This window comes from Hyaena hyaena, unplaced genomic scaffold (assembly GCF_003009895.1).
Source record: "Hyaena hyaena isolate Hyena2069 unplaced genomic scaffold, ASM300989v1 scaffold_1364, whole genome shotgun sequence".
Lineage (NCBI taxonomy): Eukaryota > Metazoa > Chordata > Mammalia > Carnivora > Hyaenidae > Hyaena > Hyaena hyaena.
In genome coordinates this window covers 246,138-271,683 of record NW_024081998.1, presented here as the reverse complement: position 1 = coordinate 271,683, position 25,546 = coordinate 246,138, and the positions used below count along the sequence as shown (strand labels likewise).

At 34.2% G+C, this 25,546-nt stretch overlaps 1 protein-coding gene across 1 annotated transcript in view; it reads right to left on the bottom strand.

Annotated features, from left to right (window-relative positions):
• Window positions 1–7,827: 7,827 nt before the first annotated feature.
• The window catches only part of TRHDE (thyrotropin releasing hormone degrading enzyme), a 200,187-nt gene continuing 182,468 nt past the window's right edge, over window positions 7,828–25,546 (bottom strand). Inside the window, exons 14-17 of the mRNA XM_039223530.1 lie at window positions 19,457–19,624; window positions 18,821–18,961; window positions 16,063–16,144; window positions 7,828–10,351 (exon numbers count right to left, since the gene is read on the bottom strand). Coding sequence (XP_039079461.1) covers window positions 10,208–10,351; window positions 16,063–16,144; window positions 18,821–18,961; window positions 19,457–19,624 — 535 coding nt within the window. The 3' untranslated portion in view covers window positions 7,828–10,207. The remainder of the gene's footprint in view (window positions 10,352–16,062; window positions 16,145–18,820; window positions 18,962–19,456; window positions 19,625–25,546) is intronic.

Sequence of the window (25,546 nt, the reverse complement as noted above, 5' to 3'; positions counted from 1 at the left end):
CACCATCTTAAAGGTGGCAAGACTACTTTACCAGTACCTTTTTGTGCCAAATTTTGGTGTGTACCTACATAGTAATGTTGGCTAGAAGCCATTCCTATTAGAGTTTTAGCTTTTGGATTTCTACACAGATCTTTGCTCATTAAGCAGTTCCCTCTATTACTTTACTTGGCAGACAGTTGGAATTATTGAGTAGACCTGAATTTGTCAAAAACTGCCTTAGTTAGTCATCATACAAGTTTTGATAACTTAATAAAAGCAACTAATTTGGAAGGTCTTATTCTATAGCAAAATTTTCTTTCTGCATGTATATTGGCTCCATATTAAATCATATCAAGACAATTACATATAGGGTAAAAAATGGAGAAGAAAAAAAAAAGTGGAAATACAGGGGGGTAGTGTGCTTTTTTGTCAGATATGACTCAAGAGTTCGCCAATTAAACAATTTGCCCTCTACTAGCTTACTAAAATGTTCTAGAGGTGGCATTGTTTCTAGTTCTCTTTTCAGTGAAAAACTGAATTCGTTTGTATTCTGAGCTCTCTAATTAGCCAGAGATTTTAGGAAAGGAAAGCAAAATTTAACAACCCAAGGGAGGTCAAGAACTAAAGAACTGACAAATGAGCACAGAGTCAAGAGCCCAAGCAAGCAGTTTCTATGTGCCCGGATGCCCTTTGGGCCTTGTTTGACAATCCCAAGAACACATGTCACCTTCTATTATGCACACAGATATGGTAACAGCTCAAAACTTTTACTATTCTTTTTGCAATCAAGTGAAAATATAGCATCTATTGCTGAAGAAAGCTCAGTGTTCAGCCAGCAGTTTACAAAAAGAGAGAGAAAGAGAAGAGGGGAATAAAACTGGAAAAGAACTAGAAAAATAATATTTTAGATGGTAACCATTTACAATAATAGTTTATGGTAAGCTTATTTCCCTGATGTAACAATTTTAACCCGTGTGTCAAGCCTTCACTTCAATTTCAGGCACTTGCAAAATGAGCAGCAGGAAACAATTATTCTATTCAGAAGGGCAAAGGTGCTGTCATTTGATGGAACCCTGCCAACGGGGCCTTCCTTCATTTCAAAGCAAAATGAAAGTTGAAAAATTGTTATTGTAATAGTAGATGTGTTAATAGTAAGTAGAGTCTTAATACTCATTAAGACTATAAAGAAAAGGATGTCAACATCAGAACACAGGGAAAAAGAGGCATCTATGTGGATGGCATGGAGCCACTCAGCACACTGTGCCGTGGCACTAACACCTTACAGCAGGAAAGTCAGTTGTTCAAGCTTCTTATTTGCTTCTCACTATTAAGCTAATTGAGAACACATCTTTTGACTTCTGTCTTTGGTGAAGAATGTCAAACAATAATAAGAACCTCTTAGATTTCTAAAAATGGGTGCTTTGGGTAACGTTCTGTAACTATTGCTTAAGCAACTTGATGTTCCATTTGGTATCTGCTGCCCAGAGGTTCTTAACCATGACTATGTATTAGAATCATCTGGAGTCTTTTAAAAATGCTGACACAGATGCTCCATGGTAGGGATTAGATTCCTTTTAAATTGGATTGAAGTATGGCCCAGGCATCAGTATGTTTTAAAAGCTATCCAAGTGACTCTAATATAAAGTCAGGTAGAGAACCACTGTGCCAAGTCAGCGTTTCTTAAACCGTGGTCTAGATGAATTGCATCTACTAGAATCACCTACAATCTTTACTCAAAATATGGATGACTACATTGCACACATCATCTACTAAGATAGGATCTCTAGGGTTGGAGGACCAGGAAAAATAGCTGTTTTTGTTTGTCTCTTCGTTTGTTTTTGGTCTACAGTCATACGACCCTGAATGCTCTTGATCTCATCAGAATTTCTTCTCAAAAGTTTCTTCATGATTCTTAGAGAAAATTCCTACAACTATGCCTGTATAACTTAATGACCCATTTGACAGGCTCTTCAGGTAAAGATGGTACCCATCTATTACTTCCCCAACTGATATTTTACAATAACCATTTTCTGATTTATGTGATTGTTCTGCAGTACAGTTTTCATTTAGGTAGAGAAACACCCTGTATGTGATATATATGTATATATGATATAGACATGGAGAGATATCATATATCTCTATGTGATGCAGATATATATATCTATACTCCAGTACAAGTATATATACACATATATATGTATATATATATATACACACACACATATATATACACATATAGTGTCTATATACACACACATATATATACATATAGACACTGGCTATAATACAAATAGGAATAGTCCTGATTCCAGCTTTAAGGGCCTTTCATTTCTTATCCTCATGCCCATGGCAGAGAAGGATTTCCTCTGGCTGTATAAAGTATTATGGGTAAGGCTCAAATGGGTGGCTGTGCAGGGTCAACTTTCACGTTCTCTGAACAATCTGTAGAAAGAGAAAAACCCAGAGACATTGGAAAAATATATTTTGAGTACTACTTATGAGCCTTGATTATATATATTTTATAGTCCTATTGTTATTAAAAATAATTCTTGAAATTCAAGGATCCTGACAGTCTGTCCAATGTGGAAAACCTATTTAAAAGCAATCTGAAATGCATTGCAGGTGAAATCACTTTTACCAAAGTGCAGATCATTTAATTTGTTCTAAAGGCATATAATTGGAAAAAAGACCAAATGCGTATATTTTTCTTTTTACAATATTGCATAAATACATACTTCTTTATTCTAGCTTTAGTATGTTTATAGTTTTGGGGAAGTCCATGTCAGAAAAGAAAGTGATGTTTTCCTTTTTTCATGGACTTCTACAATATGTATACTCAGAATTTTAAAAATGAGTTCTCAAGTGAAAACAGAAGAATAAAAAAGCAGAAGGTATTATTTATCTTGGCCTTATCTGCACATGTCAGAAAATTAAGACAGTGATGAATTACATATTACTGTACAAAATTTTATTGTCAGAGGCAAAATTCAAATTTGTTCTGCTTAAAATACAGAAGACAAATTTTCTCATTTAGAAAAATCCATTTTGTTAGTGCTTGGTTGTAATGGAATAAAAATTTAATGTTGAATACATACTGATTCAATTTTTACTGAATAATTTTAAAGGCATACCATAGAAAACATTTATCTGCTAAACTAACAAACACAAAGTTATTTATTTGGTAAATGCTCTAGTAACTTGTATTTACTAAAAGAACAGTTACTGTTACATTTCTAAATCATATAATACTAGAAAGAAAGAAAGAGTTTCCATTTGGCATATTTATATAAGTCTGTCCATTTGGGAAATGGCTTTATGAAAATAAACTTTGTTGCTGAATTAATTCAAGTTCATTAGAAATAGTCCATGTACTACTTTTAAAAGATTATCTGGTGAATTCATTTGTGTCCAGTAGGCCACTTGTGAAAGCTCAAAGGCAGAATGTCTCATCTTGCTCCAAGTTACTGGACAGTGTGTTTCATAAGCTTCATAGAACGAATGTGTTTTATCTTATAGTCTGAATTTGTTTTCAATGACTATCAAAATGTAAAGGGACTAAAATACAGCAAAGGAAAATGGCAAGTATGTTCATAGGTGACAATGTGCACGTAGCATTTAAAAAGGTACTGTGAGATTACTATTAAACCATAGTTCAAAAGCTAGATTACATTTGAAGAGGAATTCATTTGAAAAATATTTTGTTCTTGAGAAGTGACAGATAATAAACCTATTTTAAATAAAACTGAATAAAGAAAAATTAATAATGAATGTTCTCACCGAGGAGGTCTTAGTTTTTGTGAAGGTGGGAACAGAACAGTGTCCAAGAACAAACGTAGTACTATGAACCTAGTAGGGGTTAAAAGGATAGCGACTGAATGATTAACTTAGAGGATAAATGCACTGCACATTCAGGCAGATGTTCTTTACCGTAATATTTGCTCTAAAACATTTCACTCTCTCATTTACTTACATGACATAATAAAAATGTGTGCGATTAGAAGTAAGTTGACCTGTGCAGAGCGAGGTCAAAGCAGTTATCTTAAAGTGTATCCACGCACAGCAGGCCAATGGAAAAGGTAACTTGAAGTAAATTCAGCAGCTGCAGGCCATTTACACAGTACCAAGCAGAAAGAGAGAAACAGTTCTCTGACTTTGTCACTAAGAAAAAGGAAAGTTCTGGCTAGACTCATAGGTCACCTCTATAAGCAGAACAGAGGTTTCACCTTATCTTTTGGTCTACTGGTGAAGACCTTTTCAAATGCATCCTCCCTTTGTGCTTATTTTTCAAGGCTCATTGTTTGCAGTATCTGCTAATTATCTGCTTAGCTTAAAACCCAGGACATCTGGGTGGGTCAGTCAGTTAAGGGTCTGACTCGGTTTCAGCTCAGGTCATGATCTCATGGTTCCTGAGATTGAACCCCCAGGGTTGTGCTCTGCACTGCAGGCATAGAGCCTGCTTGGGATTTTTTCTCTCTCTCTCTGTCTTTCTGCTCCTACCCAACTTGTGTTCACTGTCTCTCTCTCTCTCAAAATAAATAAATAAATTTTAAAAATCCCACTATGCAACACACTAATGTAAAGTATTCTGATGAAAACTTTTATAGGCCATCTGAAGTAACTTTGTTAAGAAATGAGCATCCAACCAGAATGCATTAATTAACATTTTTTTTCTCAATTGAGTCAATGACAATGAAGAAGTAAGTATTCAAATTGTCTATAGAGACCAGTCTATATGGATAGTCATTATGTTTCTGTGCCTGTAGGAGGCAGATGAATGACTGATTTGAGCCATGTAAGGCTTGGTTTGCAGGGTTTTGAATCCCAGCTAATACCCATCACCAGTTATGTAAACTGATCCCAACCCTTAGCCTGTCTCCCCATTGATAAGTTGGAACTGATGGTATTTCAGTTATTAGATGAGATGGTGTCTATAAAGTTCCTGGCATTTTGTAGACATTCAAATTTTTATTCTTTTTCTATATTTGACCTTATTTAACATTAATAACATTAATATAGCACACAAATAATACAGATAAAAATAAAGGATTGGATTTTTCTTCTTTCTTAGTGCATTAGTACATTAACTGGGAATGCGCAAAAGATAGGCATCTTCAATGTCCAATTCTTAAAGTACTAAATATTCAAAATAAAATCCTTTAATGTACTATGTTTACAAAATCTGAATAAAATCATACTGTACTAAAAGGGCCATTTGTGGAAAACTTATTTTAAAAATAAAATGTAGGTGTGCCTGAGTGGCTCAGTCAGTTGAACATCTGACTCTTGATTTAGGCTTAGGTTGTGGGATCATGCCCTGTCTTGGGCTCTGTCCTGAGTGTGGACCCTGCTTAAGATTCTCTCTCTCCCTATGCTCCTCTCCCATCCCCTTCTAAAATAAAATAAAAATTAAATTAATTTAAAAAATAAAATAAAAATAAATAAAACAAAATGCATATACTTACACATATGCAGTATACTTACTATTAGGACATATTTTCACCAACTGCTTATTAATACTTAAGACTTTTTAAAAATTTTCTAAACTTTGAAATAAAATTTCATAAAATAAAATTGAAAATAAAAGCCTCTAAAGTCCCCTTTTGTTAGAATTCCCTAAATAGAAACTACAATAAACAAAATATTTTAATAAAAATTCCTTATCACTTCAAAGCAAGAGAACTAAAGGTGACTCTTATTAAACTAAAATTTAAAATTCTAGAATATGTTAAAAGAACATTTTTGTATTCAAAAGTTCACATACACTAATTAGAACAAATATATTATTGCCTCTGATAAGAATTGTTGAACCTGCTTTAAAGAATATGTGATTAACTTAACATTAACACATTGTGAATATACAAATAGTATGCTAAAACCATTTTAGAAAACTTGAACTACTTTCACCGAAGTAGGTTAAATATTCTTCCTGCAACTTACTGATATTATTAAATTGCTCAAATAGCTTTTCTTAAAGATAATTTTATCCCAATTTATATTCCAATTGTAAAGTTTAAACCATGTGGTTTTATTATACTTTCTAAACATTACACATACTCTGTAAAACACTATTAAGTGCTGTGAAACCAAAGATTGAGAAGTACCCTAAAAGTTTTGAAAACTAGTACACAAAAATACTTGCATATTAACTATACCTAAAAATAATTTAGTTTCTCTCTGGTAGCATGTAATTATTTTTCATGTTGCCCTTATTCTGATTGGTTCCTCGTTTATGTTTGTTTCATTTATTGTAATGTGAATTCCTTCAGGCTTTATTCTGCTCCTCCTTCCTTTCCCTTCACAATGTGCTTAGTCAAATAAAATGTTTAATAAATATTTGTTTAGTTAAATTGAATTTTGTCCTATGTAATTATCAGTGTCAAATGATACTAATCCAGCCATGATCTCTGGTAAAAAAAACAAAACAAACAAACAAACAAACACAGGTGAGGGAATCTTAACTTCTCATTCTATAAACTATTACTACTCCTTTAAGATGTATATGTGGTTACCTCGTGGTCATCCTGAGAATAATGCAGCTATTTTAGGTCTTTAAATTCTTACCAAAAAAAAATTCCTTAATATTCTAATAGCCAGTAGATTTTAATTAAATATATCATTGTAAACTTCTTTAGGAATTCCTTTCCTGCATCTAATCCAGGACTGCAGCTGCACAAACACTGTTTTTCACAATTTACTCTGCATAGATTTATAAACATTTTCCCAAATATTATTTTCCCTGCTTTAGATGGAAGCCATTTTATCTGGGGTCTGACCATCTGTTACTACAGACAGAGCTTTTCAGAGAAATGTGTGTAAAAATAAAGCAAATTATCACCATTTTCAAGTCATATTTAAACAGTGTTCACCGCAAGATCAAAAAAGGGAACTATAATCAATGAACTATGCTTTGTCACAATATTGGGCTGCTTGTACCAACGGAAGTGAATTACTGATGAACATTTCATCCAGTTGTTTGACATCATGCAGATTAGAAACACAGGCTTTAAAAAATAATGTAATTATTGTAGACATATTTCATCCCATATTTTGATGCTGCTTCTGGTATTTGGAAAATCTCCAACTAATGCAATGGATAGACGTATTTCAAAAACGTCTTTCTAGTTTAGTTGTAGGAAGGTTTTACTCAAAGTCTAAGGTTACTGTGTCTGTTCCCCAAGTAACAACTGTATCATTTTAAGTGGTTCATGTTTCTACTCTGATCCTCAGTTTTCTCATCAGACTATCAGGGCTAATATGTTATTATGTTTTTGAAAGTAGCCAAATAAAACAGCATGTGTAAAGCTCTTTGAAAATAAAATACAATTTAAAAATGTTATGATCTGAATAAGCTCATAAGATATTAGTTATATTTGTAAACAGTACTGCCACAAAAGCCCAGTCCTATGATATAAATTATCTTAGAGATAATATAAACCAAAGTCAGTTTAAACTCCAGTTAAAATCTGGGTTATTGAAATTTAGGAATAAACCTGGAATTGTAGATATTAACCTTAGACGTTGTGCTTGTCTATTTTTTTTTAATCTTAAAGATTTTAAGAAAATCTTAAGGAAAAATGTGTCCAAATGGGGAACACTTTTTATTTACAAGTTACTTAGTGATATTTAATCTTCAGTATGGCAAATAATTTAGTCCTGTCTAATGGAAACCAAGTTTTGCTGTGGTACATATATTGGCACAGTAAAGTGGTAAGCCTAGGTATTGAACACTTTCAACAATTTGTTATTTCATGCATATATAGGATTTGTAAAACATACAAAGAAGAGAAAAAAGATAAAAACTCTATGTAGAAAATAGAATTTTATAACTACATTTTACAGAATATTCCAAGAGATATCATTGGTCATTTTATTATTTTGAAAATATTACTTATTTAAACAACTAAAAAACATTAAAGCCTGATATAATCTTCAACATTAGAAAGGACAAATTATTGAAAAATATGTAGAACAGAAATCCCATCTCAATGCCATTGACACTACTATACCATTGAACAAATATTCTATGAGGTATTGAACATTGCACATAATTACACATTTAGGACTTGACATTGTAGCTAAACCAGTTGTTCAAGGCCACTAAAATACTGAAAGAGGATTAAGATTATTAACAGTGGGGAGGAAAAAGTAACTATAAAAGTCTTTCTAACTCAAATATGGAAATGTGATTTCACTCAAAAGAATGTTACAACTACTAAGAATTTTCAGTAATTCATGACACAAAATAAGACATCCACCTCTAATTGTTTATCTATTTATCTTATTACATGAATCCAGTGCTGATACAGTACATGTTTTGGACCTTTACGGCAGTGTGATATTTATTATTGTTATGTCTTAGAATTTGTCCCTTATAGATTTTACATAGGTGCAAGTACTAGTTAAATTATATGACTTCTGATCAGTGGGATGGCTTTTAGATTTAATACTATTACTATGTCTCACTAAATCCACACAGTGTATTTAAAATTCATTTATTTTAATTGAATGAAGTGCTGAAAAATTTAAGTATGAGAAATAGATATTAATTGCTAAAAGGGTGAAATTCAATTTTAGGTGATACTTGTTCAATGGATTAGGAAATTGTTACTTTTTACCACAAACTCAAAATAAATCTATGGCTCTGGTTTCTAAAACACCTATTGTTTTTTCAGTGTTCAGTGACGATTAGAATATATCTCTCTCAATTATTTGCAAGGAGATTTGGAGGAGTGGAAAACCTTAGGAAAATAGAAAGTGGTCCACAAACTTTTGGCTTAGGTCCCGTAGTTGTGCTGGTATTTTATAATGGCAAACTTAAAATATGTTCATTTTGGAGCATCTAAGCAATGTTTGGAGAGCTGGCCTACTGGGTGAGAATGCCATTCAAAATAAGCACTTGTATTACAAAACACACAGCCATGAAAAGGGCTATTTAAAATTCCATGGAGAAGAGAGCTGTCAATGCCAAAGGAAAAGCTTTGCTCAAGAAAAGTAACTTTCATCTGAATGGATGGCATGATTGGCATCAAAGGTTATTAAATGGTATCAGACTTACTCGATGTACAGTCACTTAATGGAGGATTAGATGGACACAGACACAAAGACCAACACAGAGAGAATTTTCAACCCTCTGGACCACCCGCCATGAGATGGAAAAACAAACAAGATGAAAAAGAAACACCTTCTCAGCACTGATAATTCTTAAATGTGCACAATTGTTTGATGCAAGCATAAGTTTGACCATAATGATGACAGAATCTATATTTAGGATACAAGGCTGCCATTTTAGAGAATTAGAAGAGTGTTTATACATAAATTATGTTCGAATTCATTTTCATGTAGTAGAATAGACCATTGTTCAGGAAGCAGATGAAAAAAATCTATAAGGGTTGAGAAATTTAGTCAGGAAATTGTCAGGAAGGATAGTGTTGAGATAAATTCTTTTAAGCCTTTTCAAAGTTTGTGTAAGTTCATAAAAAGAGATAAAGTTTCTTTGATCTGAAGAGATCCTTTGCACAAGTGCAGTGTACAACATACTATATACATATAGGGCATCCCTATGTACATATACATATGCATACACTATCTATATGCCTTTTTAAACATATACACAGCTTTAACTCAAAGAAAATGAGTTAGCAACACAGGAATCATTGCAAGACAATCCAAGTGCTGAAATAAGTGACACTGACCACTTCAAGGGCTATTTTACCTCTCACATCGCCCAGAAGTAAGAATATAATTCCTTTTTAGTTTGTTTTTCATTGCAACACTGATTGTCATAGATAGTCTTTGTGCTTTTGTATAATGCCCATCCTGGATGTAACATATATTCACGTACAACATTGGACATTTTAAATAAGCATGCTGAACACAGGCAGGACCATACAACCATGCACAAAATATTCTGAATATGTTTTTCCAAACTGACTGCAACATCGACATGCACCACTATCATATTTGGTCCTGTACAGCAAGGAATGTACAGCTGATGCAATCATGGCTAGTTTCACTTGCAAGAGTTTCCTTAGAGAAGAACACCCAGTAGAGAAACAAAACAGAATGAGTGAAATGAACAGGAAAGTCCCCCAAAACCAAAAATTAAAAAAAAAAGTCCTCCCACACGTTAACACTGAAAATCTGGCCATTTTCCACATAGCACATTTTCCTCATCCCATATAAAGCAGGTTTCTCCCAATGTTCTTAGTTGAATTGTTTATAAGAGATATTAGTGTCTCAGAGCTTTTCCTAGCCATTGGAAAAGCTCATCTTGATAGAGCATTTTCCAGCGCACGTTGGCTTCAACGGTCTCCACAGCTCTCAAGAAAGAGGCAGCGGCTACTCCATCGTAATTCTTCATGAAGTTCTTCAGCTGGAAAGAAACATTTTAGAATGGTGAGAATGCATGTCTCAAAGAAACTTATGGCCAACATATATAAACAAGAATGCATGTGGAACAAAGTGCCACCATCCCTACAGAAGGCGTATTTAGTATGTGAAGCAAGCTTACTAATGAAATGCAATACAACAAATTGAGTCTGTTAGGTGTGAAGTAAAGTTTCTTCTGGAACTGGAAGGAAAAAAGAGTGGACATTACAGTTAAAAAGCTTCAAATTCAGCTTCTTCTTTCATAGATAAATATTAAAAGAGATGCATTTATCTTTTCATATATGTTGATGGGATTGTGGCAAAGACTAGTTGTAATTATGAATCATATCCAAGGAAAAAAGTAGCCTTAAAAACTGAATATGAAGGTTAAAGTTTACTCTTTGTTGGTAGAGATAAAACTGTTCTTTATCTCCCCCAAATAAACAGCATAAAGACTTGACATTATCTTTGGTGGCAAGAGATTACCAGTTATCAGGCGGTGGAAAAAAGTAATGATGCTAGATTAAAGCTGGATGGGTAATGACACTGCAATTGTCTGAGTAACTTGACCTGGAAAGAATAAAGGAAGAATGTGGACACATTGAGCCAGATAAGTCGGGCATTTAATTAGAATAAGTTATAATTTTAAAATGCTTTGTTATTATTTTATGGAAAGATTTTTCTCTAGAGAGTTCACATATTCTGGGGATGTTTGGGGATTTTACTTCAAGATTAAATACTAGCAGTTTTTCTTTCTGTTTCAGATGTCCTAAAAAACTGGCAACCAACGAACAATCAGAAAGCTAATAGGCGAATGTGAAAAATCAACTTGCAACACAGAAACATTATGTGGTGTAATTAGTGTGGGGTGTGATTCATCACATGGTGGGTGCCACATGGAGGAAATGCCAGGAGGGAAACACAGTGCATCAAGACTGACTCAGGGACAGGGAGATATGGTATGGGGAGGATGCAATTAAAATGGACTTTTTAATATCTTTCTGAGTTCATCTAGAAATTGGTTCACTGGTAGTTTGGTTTATGACAGCATTACTTTGATTACATGATACCGATGGGTTTTCTCAAAGTTTATCCTCTACTTTCCAACAAAGCCCTGTGGCCCTGCAGCATTGGCAGTAGATAACCATATCTCAGGGCTATAGCCTTTATAAGACTTCACAATCACTAAGCTTTTATAACAAACATGTAAAATATCCAACATGTAACAAAGATTTATTGATGCTACCCTTAAAAACTGATTTGACATTTTACCAAATTTACACATACTAAGCAGAAGAAGGAAAGACTTTGGAATTTATTGAATATCATCAATATACATATTCCTGTAACATGCATACACATATCTTAAAAGGAAGTTGAATAGAAACATTTAAATTATATTTTTAAACTTTAACTGATTAATCCAATAATTCATTTGTATTTATATGTTTGACTCATTTAGTCAATATTCCTAAGGCAACAAATAATAACATTATGATCTGTTTTGAATTATATTTTATTATAAAAATAGATATTACCATGTATATATTACCATGTATTACCAAAAAAATATACTACCATGTATATTGCATATGTATATTATAGTGGTGTTATTTACATAGTATACGTCAATCAGGAAAAAATTCTACTCCTCTTGAAATATATTCTGCATTATTACATACTTGCCTAGGCAGTACTAAATATGCCATATAATGGTAAATGACCCTTTGACAACTTTTGATTCTGTAGAACATGCTCTTGGCCCCTTGAGAAAATAGACAGCAAGTCAGCCTGCACACTGAAGTAAAACTCTTAAGTCCTTCTCAAAGATAAACTATGAGTTTGAATATGAATGAGTTATTGACACAAAGGGTAGGTCAGATTACCCTGCAAAAGAACAATCAATAAAAAAAAGTAAGTGGTGGGTCCCCAGGGATTCATTTCCTAAATCACTATTTAAGTGCACTAGATACTTCCTTCATGAGCTCGGAGAGCCTGAGGTGACTCAGGAATCTTAGGAGTAGCTTTTTCATCAGAACACATATGGCCCACTCTCCATACCTGGCATAAATTGATCTCAGACCCTTATTCTTCCACAGCTCTCTGACAAACAGATGCCAGAACAGCCATCTAACTGGTCCTGGGGTGTGATCATAGCACCTTCCAGACCCCTACCTGACTTTATAGGGTATGGGGTAGATGGAAGGCACTTGGCATTCCAGTTTGCTTCTTTCTGAAGCTCTTTGGTATATTTTCTGCAGCTATTAGCTTTTATTATTGTGTTTCCTAAATATTTATGCCATCTTGTGCTTTTATTTGAAAATGTTTCAAAGTTTAGACATTTTTATAAAATAGCATTTAGTAAGATGTCAGAGTTGTTTGTGCTTCTTGTTTTTAGCATAAATTTTTTAGACATGTTTGTTAATTTCACTATTAGAAAACATTTTAACATTAAAAAAATCCCTCCTATTTTAGGGTACCCTAGACCCTACACACCATGGAATAAATTATTTGTAAATTGCAAAACATAATATACTCTCAGTAACTGTATAAGTGAATTCAATTAGCTATTGCGCTATTATGAGGTTCATATTTTCAACATTAAAACTGTAAGTGGGGTGTCTGGGATGCACAGGATCTATGTTCTTCCCCAGCCATGTTGTAGATTAGGTTCAAAAAGGCAGAAAAACGAGTGCTGTAGAGAATTGCTTAACAGACATTAGTATGAAAAACTGTCAAGGGCCTCCGCAGCTCCCTCAGGTTGTACTTCCATTAGTTTAAAATTAAGGAAATAACACACAGTTTCATGGAGAAATATTGTTCAAATTGCTGGAGCCATGTAATTAGAAGGAAATTGCCAGTGTCAGGTTTGAGAAAGCAGTTTTTGGGGAGGGAGCTTGGAAGAATACACATTTCTTTACTGAATGCCCCTAAGGCTGATGGGGATCATTAAAATCTCAACTGAGCTTTCAGAATTCATAAAGATGCTGATTCTCTTTTGATCTAGATATTCTTGAAAATAAGAATATGCCCTATCCAAAGGGAGCATATTGGGTTTTCTGCTTCTGAGGCTCATTGGTTATGAGAGGATGAGTCTGGAAATTCCTAACCCCTTTTATATTAATGAAAGGGGGTTATTAACAATAGGAAGTAAACCCCCATACCACTCAACAATGGTGGTCCCCAATCCTAAATACAATGATTAGATAATGAAACTCTGGAAAAGCCTCAGGCAGCAGTTGTCAAACTAGAAAGTCAACACAAGTAGCTAGATCGTGGAGGGATTCCTTGCTTATGCCACAGACTGTGTTGGGAAGTTAGCTGCTTGGTGGATAATGGAATAAAAGCCACAATTTAGTTTCAGTCTTGAAACTGCACCTTTCATTATAGCTATAAACATTTCAAATGGCAATTAAATCAAGTGGGAAACTATGAAATACATGTACGAAACAAGTAAAACAAAGTCATCAGCATATGATAAAATCAAATTGATATCCATTTATTTTTTTATTAAAAATTTTTAATGTTTATTTTTGAGAGACAGAGACAGAGCATAAGCAGGGGAGGGGCAGAGAGAGAGAGGGAGACAGAATCTGAAACAGGCTCCAGACTCTGAACTGTCAGCATAGAATCCAACATGGGGCTCAAAAATCACAAAGCATGAGATCGTGACCTGAGCCGAAGTCAGATGCCCACCTAGGATGGGCCTCCCGGGTGCCCCAACACAATATCCATTTAAAAGATGTTTTCTTAGGGCGCCTGGGTGGTTCAGTCAGTTAAGCAACTGACCATTGATTTCAGCTCAGGTCATGATCTTATGGTTTGTGGGTTCAAACTTTGTTTCAGGCTTTGTGCTGACAGCGCAGAGCCTTCTTGGGATTCTTTCTCTCTCTCAAAATTAATAAAAATTAAAAAAAAAAAGATGTTTTCTCATGGCCTAGGATTACTGAAGCAAGGAAAGTATGAAAGATAGAGTTTGAGGATGAAGTGGGAAAGGGAACAGGAGAAAGGCAGCAAGAAGGGGGCAAAAGCAGAGAAGACGGGAGAAGAAAGGGAGCAAAAACGGAGGAGGAAGAGGGGAAGGAAAGGGTGGAAGAGGACTTTTCACTTCTGTGTTCACTTCAGCCGCTTCACAGGTTGTGAATAAATGAGTCTTTCACTCACCGATTACTGAATGTAAAATTAAGGAATTAAAAGTACTTCATTTAAATACAGAGAAAATTGGAAGCAATCATTCATTTAATTGTTCTTTCTTTCTGTTTCATATGGATATGAAAGAAGTCCTTCTCCATAAGCTTCCTTTATTTAAAAAATACAGTAAAACATGTGCTAGGGCTTTCAAAACCAAATCCTGAAGGGTTGGGAACACGTAGCAGGGATAAAAACTGAATTTCAAATCATTACAATAAGAGACTTAGCTTAGCTCATAGTGTTGCAGGAATCCAAGTTAGTGATTAGGGGCCGATCATACAACGTTGGGCAATATTAGAAGATGTTAAGGAAGGTGCCAGGGTTGGTGCTTCTGCGGAAATGCGGCTCAATATGATTAGCTCTGGGTCACAGCCTCAGGCATTCTGTCAGCGAGAACTAAGGAAGCTATGATTGCCAATGCCAAATCTCAGCTATATTTTACAATGGAGTTGAGCAGTGGATGAAAAAGCAATAAGTGGTTGAGGCCCAGCTCATCTGAATCATTTAAAAATATCTATATTTTCGGGGCGCCTGGGTGGCTTAGTCGGTTAAGCGTCCGACTTTCGCTTAGGTCATGATCTCGCGGTTCGTGGGTTCTATCCCCGCGTCGGGCTCTGTGCTGACTGCCAGCTCAGAGCCTGGAGCCTATTTCGGAGTCTGTGTCTCCCTCTCTCTCTGACCCTTCCCTGCTCACACTGTCTCTCTCTCTCTCTCTCCTAGAAATAAATTAAAAAAATATATTTAAAAAAAACCTATATTTTCTCCTCCCTCCTACATACTTACTCCTCCCCATTTCCCACCCATCTCTGATACAAACGTGAGTTACTGGTCAAAAAAAAAAAAAAAAAAAAAAAAAGCTGGTTTAAGTTTCCAGAGAAATAAACCAGAGATAAAAGGAAGGAAACATTAGATACACTCTAAACTGAACACTAGTCCTTTAAAAATGGTTTATTTTCTTTAATGAAGTTTATTTGTGATCATATCAAGCAGAATTTTAAACCAACTATTAATCTCAATATATACTGTCAGATACATTCTCTGTCATACGTATGAATTCATTCCACTGAACGGACAAGATAGCATGAAGCATTATCATCAAATCCAGTTCCTCACTCCCTGTATAGGCCTGACCACAAAGCAGTGAGACCCAAGTTCTGTACCTTAACACCAGTCTTGATCCTTTGCATCCAAATACTGGTCATTGTGACAGGATAGTTTTATTTCTAGGATTCTAAACTGGGTTGTTGCTCAACTGTTTGTATCAAAGATTTCTGAAGTGGATTTGGAGTCCTTCAGTTTGGGAAACATTACATTTAAACATTTCTTGAAGGCATTTAATGTTTAATATAATAGAAATACCTTTGCAAATAATGAATTGAGTAAAGTCTTCAGCATGAATGAATGTGTGTGTGTTTGTTTTAAAGAAATGGATACGAATCTGTTGAAAAAAATAGTTACAGTAAATGTATGACTTCATATGTTTTTATAAAAGAAAAACATTAGAACTCATATTAAAATATTTACCTCTTTGAGTTCACCTTCAGTATTAAGAAATTCTGTAACTCCACTAATGAGTTTAGAATTCATAAATAATGCCTCTCCATACCTGGAAAGATTAAAAAAAAAATCTCTATGTTAATATAGGCAGCAATTTAAGAAATACTGCTCTACAGAATTTTTTAGAAACCTTTTCAAGGGCTACATTTGACTAACGTTATCTTATTGCCATTAAGATCTCTGAACATTTCAAGGTCATTTGTCTAGGTAGCCAGGGAGGTGAAAAGAGCTAGGGCTCTGGGGTATCATGAGATGCCACCTGATTTGTTTCAGAGAGGTCTAAGTTGCAGTAAAAAAAAAAAAAAAAAAAAAAGGAATTTTTTAAGATTTAGGAACCATTATTATATTTTCAATCTAAGGCCTGAGGAAGAAATATTTTAAAACTTTCAACTTAAAACAACTTAGTTCACTAAAAGGAAAAGAAAAATCCCAACAAAGGAAATGGGACTATAAGATAAATGTGGGCATTATCAGTATGTCACACAGATCCTTTGGTCTGGTCAGTTATAACTGACATTGACATTCTCCTTTTTCGTGCTGAGAAACTGAGCCAAATTTCTTTGAAATGCTCCCAAATTATTAGTATTTTTTCATGTAGGCATTAAATTAAAATATTCAGTTGTTCATTTGGATTGCATAATCCTTGTACCACAGATATAAATTCTTGACTCTCAATCTATGGTAAGGAACAATTTGTGTCAGTGAGTTGGAAAGTTTTCTCATTTTATTTATTTATCTCTATTGTGCTATGGATATCTATCACAGCTTATCACACTCTTGGAATTAAGAAAAGCAAACTAAAAATAAGATTCTGGGTTTTTGGAAGCAAAGGTGTAGCCCTCATTATAAGAGGTTTTCAAATGCTACCATTACAGCATTGAGGGACCTGTCTTTTAGAACTTGTTAAATTGACAATATCTTAAGCCTAATGGCTATATATGGTAAGGGAAAGTGGGGGAGTATATGTAGTTTTCCAAGTGTCTGGCTTGATTAATTGGTGGATTATTTACTGAGGACAGGAAGACAAGAGGGAAATAATGGGTTTAGCTTTGCAGTTATACCTCAGAAGGAGATCAAAACAGACAACCCTCTATCATAGGGCGTAGTTTAGGTGAAATGTCTCAGTAAGAGATATAGATTTGGGAGTGACTGAAACCATTAGAGTAGATGGGAAGGAAAACCAGGGAGAAACCTTGGAGCAGGAAACAAGAAGCATCTTGGGCAGCGCCTCCATGAATTCCAGTGTTCTAGAATTGACAGAGGAGTAGGAGCAGATGAAGGCAATCCTATTTATCAAGATAAACACTTCCTATAGGTAGATACACTGAAATCTCAAACTTTCTATCAGTTAGAGATCAGGGACTCTCAGTGAGACAAAATAAGCATTTCAAGAGCCAAACATTTTTTGGGAGGGTCTAAACTATACATCCACTATACTGAACTGTGATATACAAAACTACTCCCTAAAGAAACTGTATTGGCAGATACTTAGTACTCCTTAAAGCAAAATGCTTGTATATATTATTTCACCTTCTGTCTGACTATTCACTATATTATGTGCATGACAGCAAAGCAAGTTCTAATCTTCCAATCATTCCAATTTCCGAGCTACAAATACAAAAACGTCAGTGTGTCTTGTAGGAATACCAGTGCTTTCTGACAATGAAATATCCATAGATAAAAAGTGTTTTAATAGGACACATTCATTCAAATTGAACTCTTTATACAAGGGCAACTGATAAAGGTGTACCTTAAAAACATAAAGTTTATACACCAGTTTTTAAGAGACAGTAAACAATAGGTCTGCTTACTGTTTGGAGACATTTAAGTTTGAAAACATGTGGCATCTACATGCTCTTTAATATATTTAATTTTAAAATGCCATAGAGATTGCCAGAGTAATAAATCAACATTTATTACAATATATTTAAATACATAATGAAATATTTTCTTAAATTGAAGCTGAAGAATTCTCACCATAAAACAAGATGTCTCAGGAATGAATTCTACTGCAGCTAGAATTATACAATGATTCAAATCATGGTTTTATTTCAGGTGTTTTATTATATTTATATTTAAAGGTAACTTCAAACAGGGGCACCTGTGTGGCTCAGTCAGTTAAGCATCCGAGTCTTGAATTCAGCTCAAGTCATGATCTCTCAGTTGGTGAGATCGAGTCCCACATCAAGCTATGAGCTGACAGTGTGGAGCCTGCTTGGGATTCTCTCTCTCCCTCTCTCTCTGCCCCTTCCCCACTTGTGCACATGCTCACTTGCTCTCTCTCAAAATAAATAAATATTTTAAAATAACTTAAAAAAAAGAAACTTAATTCTACAGCAGTAAAGCTTTCTTGTTACATAAATAATTATACCTGATTTATAAATCATTTTTTTCTGCAACACATTCAGAATATAGAACTTTTATGATATTTCTTCAACCTTAGACAGTTTAATAGATTTTCTGCAAAAATTGACTGCTAAGGCTTTTTAGTCCCACATTTCCATATATAATCACAGCTTTTAATCTTCAAAACATGAATAATGCTATAGGCCTGTTAAAATAATTCTGAGTTTCACTGGAGTGGCAACATCCATATTAGTTGACTATTTTAAAATCTAGTTCTATTATCTAGGCGTTGGTTTTAACACAAAAAGCTTTGCCTTTATCTCTCATATCACCTTTAATTTACTCACTCAAGTATGAATGATTGAACTCTTATTTCTACCTGGTATTTAATATCTTCCATTTATCTCTAAAAAACTTCCAGGCAAGGTCTCGGCCATGTGGATTTCGAGCGACATGGATTATCACATCAATTGCATCTTGATCCAACACCACCTCAGAATTTAGTGATAGATTCAGAAGCCTGTAAAGATAGAATTGTGGAAAAACTTTTAGCCCAATAACTTAAGCATTTTTATAAAATTTCAAAAATTATATGCATTAATATGCATATTTTTCAAAAGAACAGTCCGGTGTAAACTTTACCAACACAATTAATCAATACAACAACTTTCTGTTTATAGAAGAGAGGAGCAACTTCCTAGTATTTTAATTAACTTGTCAATTAAATTCTGAAAAAATCTTGCAGGTGGAAAATCACAATTCTCTTTTAATGATCTAATCTTGCTTTTAAAAATCTTAAAACACTTCCTTTTATAATGAAATACTGTCTTACTGTTTAGTTAGAAACGAAGGTATACCTTTCAATTCAACTAGCTTTAGTCATGTCAACATGGCAGTTTTCCTTAGCTGTAAAAAGTATATTCTAGAGTAACTACAATATATTCAAGGAAACAAAATCAGGGCCACAATAGGTTTAGATACAATTTAAATAAGTTTAGAAAATCAATTGACCCACCTATTTAATAAGTTCCTATCATCACTGCAAGTTAAGGCTTCCAATAATATTTTCTTCTCAGAAACTGCTGTGGTAGAGTGGAATTTCATCCAGATGAATTCCCAGACGTCCTCATCTAGTAGTGAGACTCCTGTACAGTAGACGATGTCTCTAACGTTGAGTGGGATTCTAAAGAAGCAGCCCAGGGTGGTTTCTGTTAATTGAAAGCTTCATAGCATTGAAACTAAAGACAGATGTTGCTTTACTACAGTCAGTTTTTAAAAAGATGATTTTGTTAATGAGTTTTAACCTGAAAGAGAATAATACTATATATAACAGTATTCAAAAATATTGGCAACTGAATGAATAAAATAATGTGCTTTATGTAATGGTAGTTTTGAATGGAAATTTTGTTAATTGCATGTAATATGCAACTATTTAAAATTATTGGCAACTGAATGAACAAAATAATGTACTTTATGTAATGGTAGTTTTGAATATAATTTTTGTTTCTACTCTTGATACTATATTTAAACAAAAATCAGAACACAAAAGCTTAAAAAAATCAGGGCAAACAGGATGCTTTATATTTTTATACTGCTTATCAACCAATGATCAACCAATATATACTTATTAATATAATATACTTATCAACCAATGATCTTGCCCTCATAGTTGGTAGACCCAAGAATGACAAGAAAGCCCAGGTTGAAGGGACTAATTTGGATGAGACAAACACTTTACCCTAAATTCTTAGACAAGTCTCTCTGAAATTATTTTTCTCAAAGAGCTCTTCAAATTTGGGAACCTAGAAGATTATTGATACAGGTAGTAAACAGATAAAACATAAGTAGTACATTTTGAGAAGGTAGAAATTTCTTTTTCCTTACATTTATAAAAGTGACTATAAAAGGAGACTAAATTTTGACTTTGACTTCAAAATAAATATTGCAGTGGGAATCTGTGGGTGGATTTAATTAGTCTTGACTATTTATAAATTGTAAATGTTCATATTTACTGTACCACAGCAATTTTTTTTTACCAAATATTGTTCTTTCAAGACTCAGAGTATACCTCACATTTTAAAAACTGAAATCTCTGAGAGAACACTCCAATATTTACAAAAGGTTAAAAACGCATTTCTGCTTTGTGTCATATTCAGTGATCTATTATTTAAATTACACATTTGTAATTTGAATGTGGCTAATAAGTGTTTTCTCTGGATAGCAAGATAAAACAATCTCTTCTAAAGATTTAGGACCTTGATGGTTAAAACACCACTATGGTTAAAAGGAGTATTTGGAAAACAGGAGGAAGTGTCTGAATGACTACCAGTAAAATAAGCTTAATCTTATTCTGTTAAGCAGCTAAGTAGGGCTCCAATCAGAAGACTGAGGCTTGTGTATTAGAATACCAGATGTTTAGATTTGCTAAAGTATCATACAAAATTAATTGCTCCCAGAAATAGCTAAAACTGTATTTTTCTGTCTCTTCCAACAAGTAATGTGGAGTGTTTCGAGAAAAGTTATTTTAACCTTGCTGACTGGAGCTCTTTTTCTTTGTGGTATCAGAAGGCAAGCACTCTGTGTGGTTGTTTTGTTTTTAAAGAACCTAAAGGAACACAAACATCAGAAGAAACCAGCAAACAGCTTCAGAAAACACTACCACCACATTTAATCATGGTAGATACGTTATATCCATCTTCAATCACTATGATAAGAACATTAAGAAACCTAGCCTTTCTCTAAATCAACATCTAGAGAAGAGAATGAGTCTTTTTTCTTCCAAATGTTATAGGCTACAGAGGAAAACACTGTAATATGGTTGACTAGGCCAAGAGATCACTATACACATTTGTAAGGAAAAAAAAAACAGTAAAATGTCTACTGAAATCATCAGTTCATCGGTCAACGTATATTTTCTTTTTCTTTTTCAGTGTATATTTTCTTAACGTTAGACCTAATATAAAGTCATTAAGCTATTAATATATGAAAGAGATTACAGGGATAGAGCCCATTGAGTTAGGTTTTTATGCCTACGAAATCAATCTCCAATATCGATGGTTTCAAGTAGAAAAAGCATATAGAGATATATAAAATACAAAAAACTCCTCCAGATATTAAACTATGTTCCTTAGAAGTAACTTGACTCCCATATATCATAGTTACTAGGAATAGTCCATATTTTTGTTATTCAGTGGATCCTGCTGGCTGATACTGAACTATGTAAGGTGCATATACAAATGAACAAATGGATTGACCACTCCAAAGCCCTGGACACTGACTAAAGGAGCATGGGAAGAAAATGACACTTTTGTGCAATACTATGTCCCAGGTAACAAATATTATTTTATGTAATCTATATAATAATACCATGATGTCTCTATCATATTTATTTTTATTTCTTTTAAGTAGGCTTTATGCCCAGCATGGAGTCCAACATGGGGCTTAAACTCACGACCCTGAGATATCCATGACCCTGAGATCAAGAACTCAGCTGAGACCAAGAGTCAGATGCTTAACTGACTGTGTCACCCAGATGCCCATGCTGTCTGCATCATAAACTTCTTTTTGTAGGAGAGGGAACATTGTTCTGAGAGAGGATATTTTGCACTATCCTCACAACACAGTAAACTGAGAACCAGGATAATCTGTACAGGAAAGTTTTTCCCATTTTTATCAGCTTAGAGACGGCCAATGACAATGAAAGTATGATACAATGATTCTTAGTAGTAGTAGTAATCAAAAATTTGCCACTGAATTCTGATTTTTCATTGTTCAATAAAACACTATGATAGAAAGCAAAACCAACAAAAAAATTAAATTAAAAAATAATATATCCTTTAAGAGGGTACTATCACCTGGGCCTAACCAATGGACAGCAGAGCAATACATGCACCCAGTCAAAATTCTCCTGGTGCCGGCCATAGTGCCACCTGTAACCTCTTTCTTAATTAAAATTTTAAGACACAGTTTGATCAGTTATCTTTGAGAAATACGTTGGTTCAAGTGGATTTCCAACCATCAGTATCCATTCTCTTCACCAGCACTGAAGTGATACTTCTTAAAATGCGGCTGTGGGTGAATATAAAGGCATTGGCTACTGGGGTACTTAAGCAGCTGCTCTATGGCAATGTGGTCATACAAAGCGCAAGGAGAAAACAAATCTTAAAAGGGCACTCAGCAATAAAGTGTTGGATAAAATGACAGACAGATCATCCTGAAGTAATCTAACAAAAGCAGTCCGAGGCAAAGGAGGCCTTTAAAAGCAAAGCTGCTCATACTAGGGGCAGATTCTGCATCTGAAGCTGCAGCCCCAAACCAAGAGAGACCCCATAAATTTGGATTTGCTCTGCCCGAAGCTACAGGTCAACTTCCTGGTTTGCCAGCAGCCGTCCCTCTGTGCACAGCAGATGCATCAAATTTGATTATTGTGAAAATGAGACACACATATGTTTACATATATAATCTGAACCCTGTTGATGGTCCATTGAAAAACAGTCCTCAGTCTCAGCTGCAAATCCCCAAACTCTCAGGAAAGAAAAGGCTCTATTAACTGATGCTAGGCCATATGCATTGCTTAAGGTTTACAAGATTCCTTCCAAGAGGAAGGACAGAGCTGATTAACCAGAGAGTAGTGCTCTGGTTTTTCCACAATCTGTTCCCAAGGCATCAACTCCCTATCTTCTTCCACCCACCCACCAGATAAGGAGTCAAGGTATAGTTCACAGGATTATTGTACTCATCACTGAAGATAAAACAAGATTGGTGAGCCCTGAATTTACAAAGGGCCTTGGTTCCCTATGATTTCCATTGTTTAATGAAGCCCGTTTTGTTGCTAAATTTGTAAAGATGTTCTAATAACATTTTAGCAAAATGATTGCTCTGGGGACAGTTTAAGATCTCTTTATATAATCCAAAGTCATCAGGAACAAATGAAAAAGCTCATTTGTTTGGAAAGCATGAGCTGAAAACCCCACAGAACCCATAGTTATGAAAAGTACAAATGAGTTTGTGAGATTCTTGATAACAGGATTGGACGGAGACAGGGCTCCTTTTTGTGCTCATGGAAATTGTCTATGAGAATGTGAATATCCCACGGTCATTTCTTTTTAACTGCTTCCTTAGAAGCAAATTTTTTAATGGAATTTTATTATGTGAGAAGGAAAGCTGTGCTTGTTTTTCTCTATGTGTAGTATGCATACATAGGAGAAGGCCTAGACTCTCTAACTGCCTTCCTAGGAGATGAAGGGAGTAAGGCTTAGCCAAAAGGAATTGTCTTTATCTTTTCTAGGGTATAACATTGCAGAAATTATTACCTACTTCGTATAACTTGTACTATATTTTTTATTCTATTCTCATTTTAAATAGGATCATGACGGAGTTCATCTGTATAGTACAAGTTTTGAAAGCATAAAAGTTCTAAAAGCATAAAAGTATCACCTTGAAATAATCTATTTTGTATTTTGGTGAGATGTTAAAGCTTTTTTACTTTGCCAAAAGCAAATGCATAAAAACAAAATGCTTTGGAAAGCTGTGCTTGTTAAAAATTTAAGGAGTTAAAAAAATTAAGTAGGTGGAAAAATAAAGGCTGTAACTTTTAGGACACTTTTTAAAAAATTATTGAATTAAATAATGATGGTGGAATGAGACTACTATTTTAAATCTTAGTAAATTGGTATTTTAATTCTTAAATGGAAAATTGTGAAGTAGGTTGACAAATTAAGGTAAAGAATTAGAAAAATTTCCAAAAATTTTGCTCTAAAAGTTTTCTCTGTTACATTGTTTTTTTATAAGGTAAGAAATCTGGGGTACCTGGATGGCTCAGTAGGTTAAGTGTAGATGCTTGATTTCGTCTCAGGTCATGATCTCATGGTTCCTGGGATTGAGGCCCGTGTGGGGCTCTATGCTGATAGTGTAAGGCCTGCTTGAGATTCTCGCCCTTCCTCTCCCCAGCTCCCACTCCTGTGATCTCTCTCTCTCTCAAATAAATAAATAAAGTTAAAGAAAAAAAAAGGTAAAAAGTCAGGACACATTTACAATAACAATAAGGGACTGGTTTAAGTTAAGATATAGTGACTAGAATAATGTAGATTAATATTTAATAACATGCTAAAATATGTTATTTAATATAATGAAATATATTAAGGATGAGTATAATACATATATAATACTGCAATGGTAATTTAAAAATAGTGTATATTAGATTAAAAAAATAAAAGAAAAATCAAGAGAATATTAATATTTGCTTTTGGGTTGGGGAATTATAGTTAACTGGTTTTTCTTTTTATAATTCATGTATTTCAAATTTAATCACTTAAGAAATTTTACAATTACTTTGAAGATAAGTAAATGTATAATTATACTTGTAAAGATACAATTGTTACTATTAGAGTAAAACATATTCCAATATAGAAAAGTGCTACTCAATAATATGTAAAAACAATTATGATGATACAGTTAAATATCTCCCAGAGGAAACTATATTTGCCAAGGGAAAAAAATCATACTGTTTTAAAATATAAATTTTGATGCTTAATTATGATATGGGTCTATTTCTAAGCAGGTTCTCAGTAGACCTAATTTGACCAATAACTGCCTCTAGGATTGGGCAATTCAAGGTCATTGCTTTGGGCTTCATTTTTCACCCTAATTTGACAAGGCTAAAGTATATGAGTTCTAAAGTCCCTTCCTGCTCTGTTAGTAAAAGATTCTTTTCATTAGCGATGTAGATTTAATTATTTTCAAAGACAATGAAAAAATTTCTGAAATGACTAGCGTCTCTAAAAGCCCCTGTTTCTTTCAGTTGCATCAAACATTAATGTAGAGTGTGGCCTACCATTTAATTCATTTTAATTAATTAACATTTAATTAATTCATTTGAAAAATCACTTGCCATGAGGCACCTGGGTGGCTCAGTCGGTTGGGCATCCGACTTCGGCTCAGGTCATGATCTCACGGTCTGTGGGTTCAAGCCCTGCATTGGGCTCTGTGCTGACAGCTCAGAGCCCAGAGCCTGCTTCAGATTCTGTATCTCCCTCTCTCTCTGTCCCTCCCCTACTCATGCTGTCGCTATCTATCATAAATAAATAAACTTAAAAAAAACAGAAAA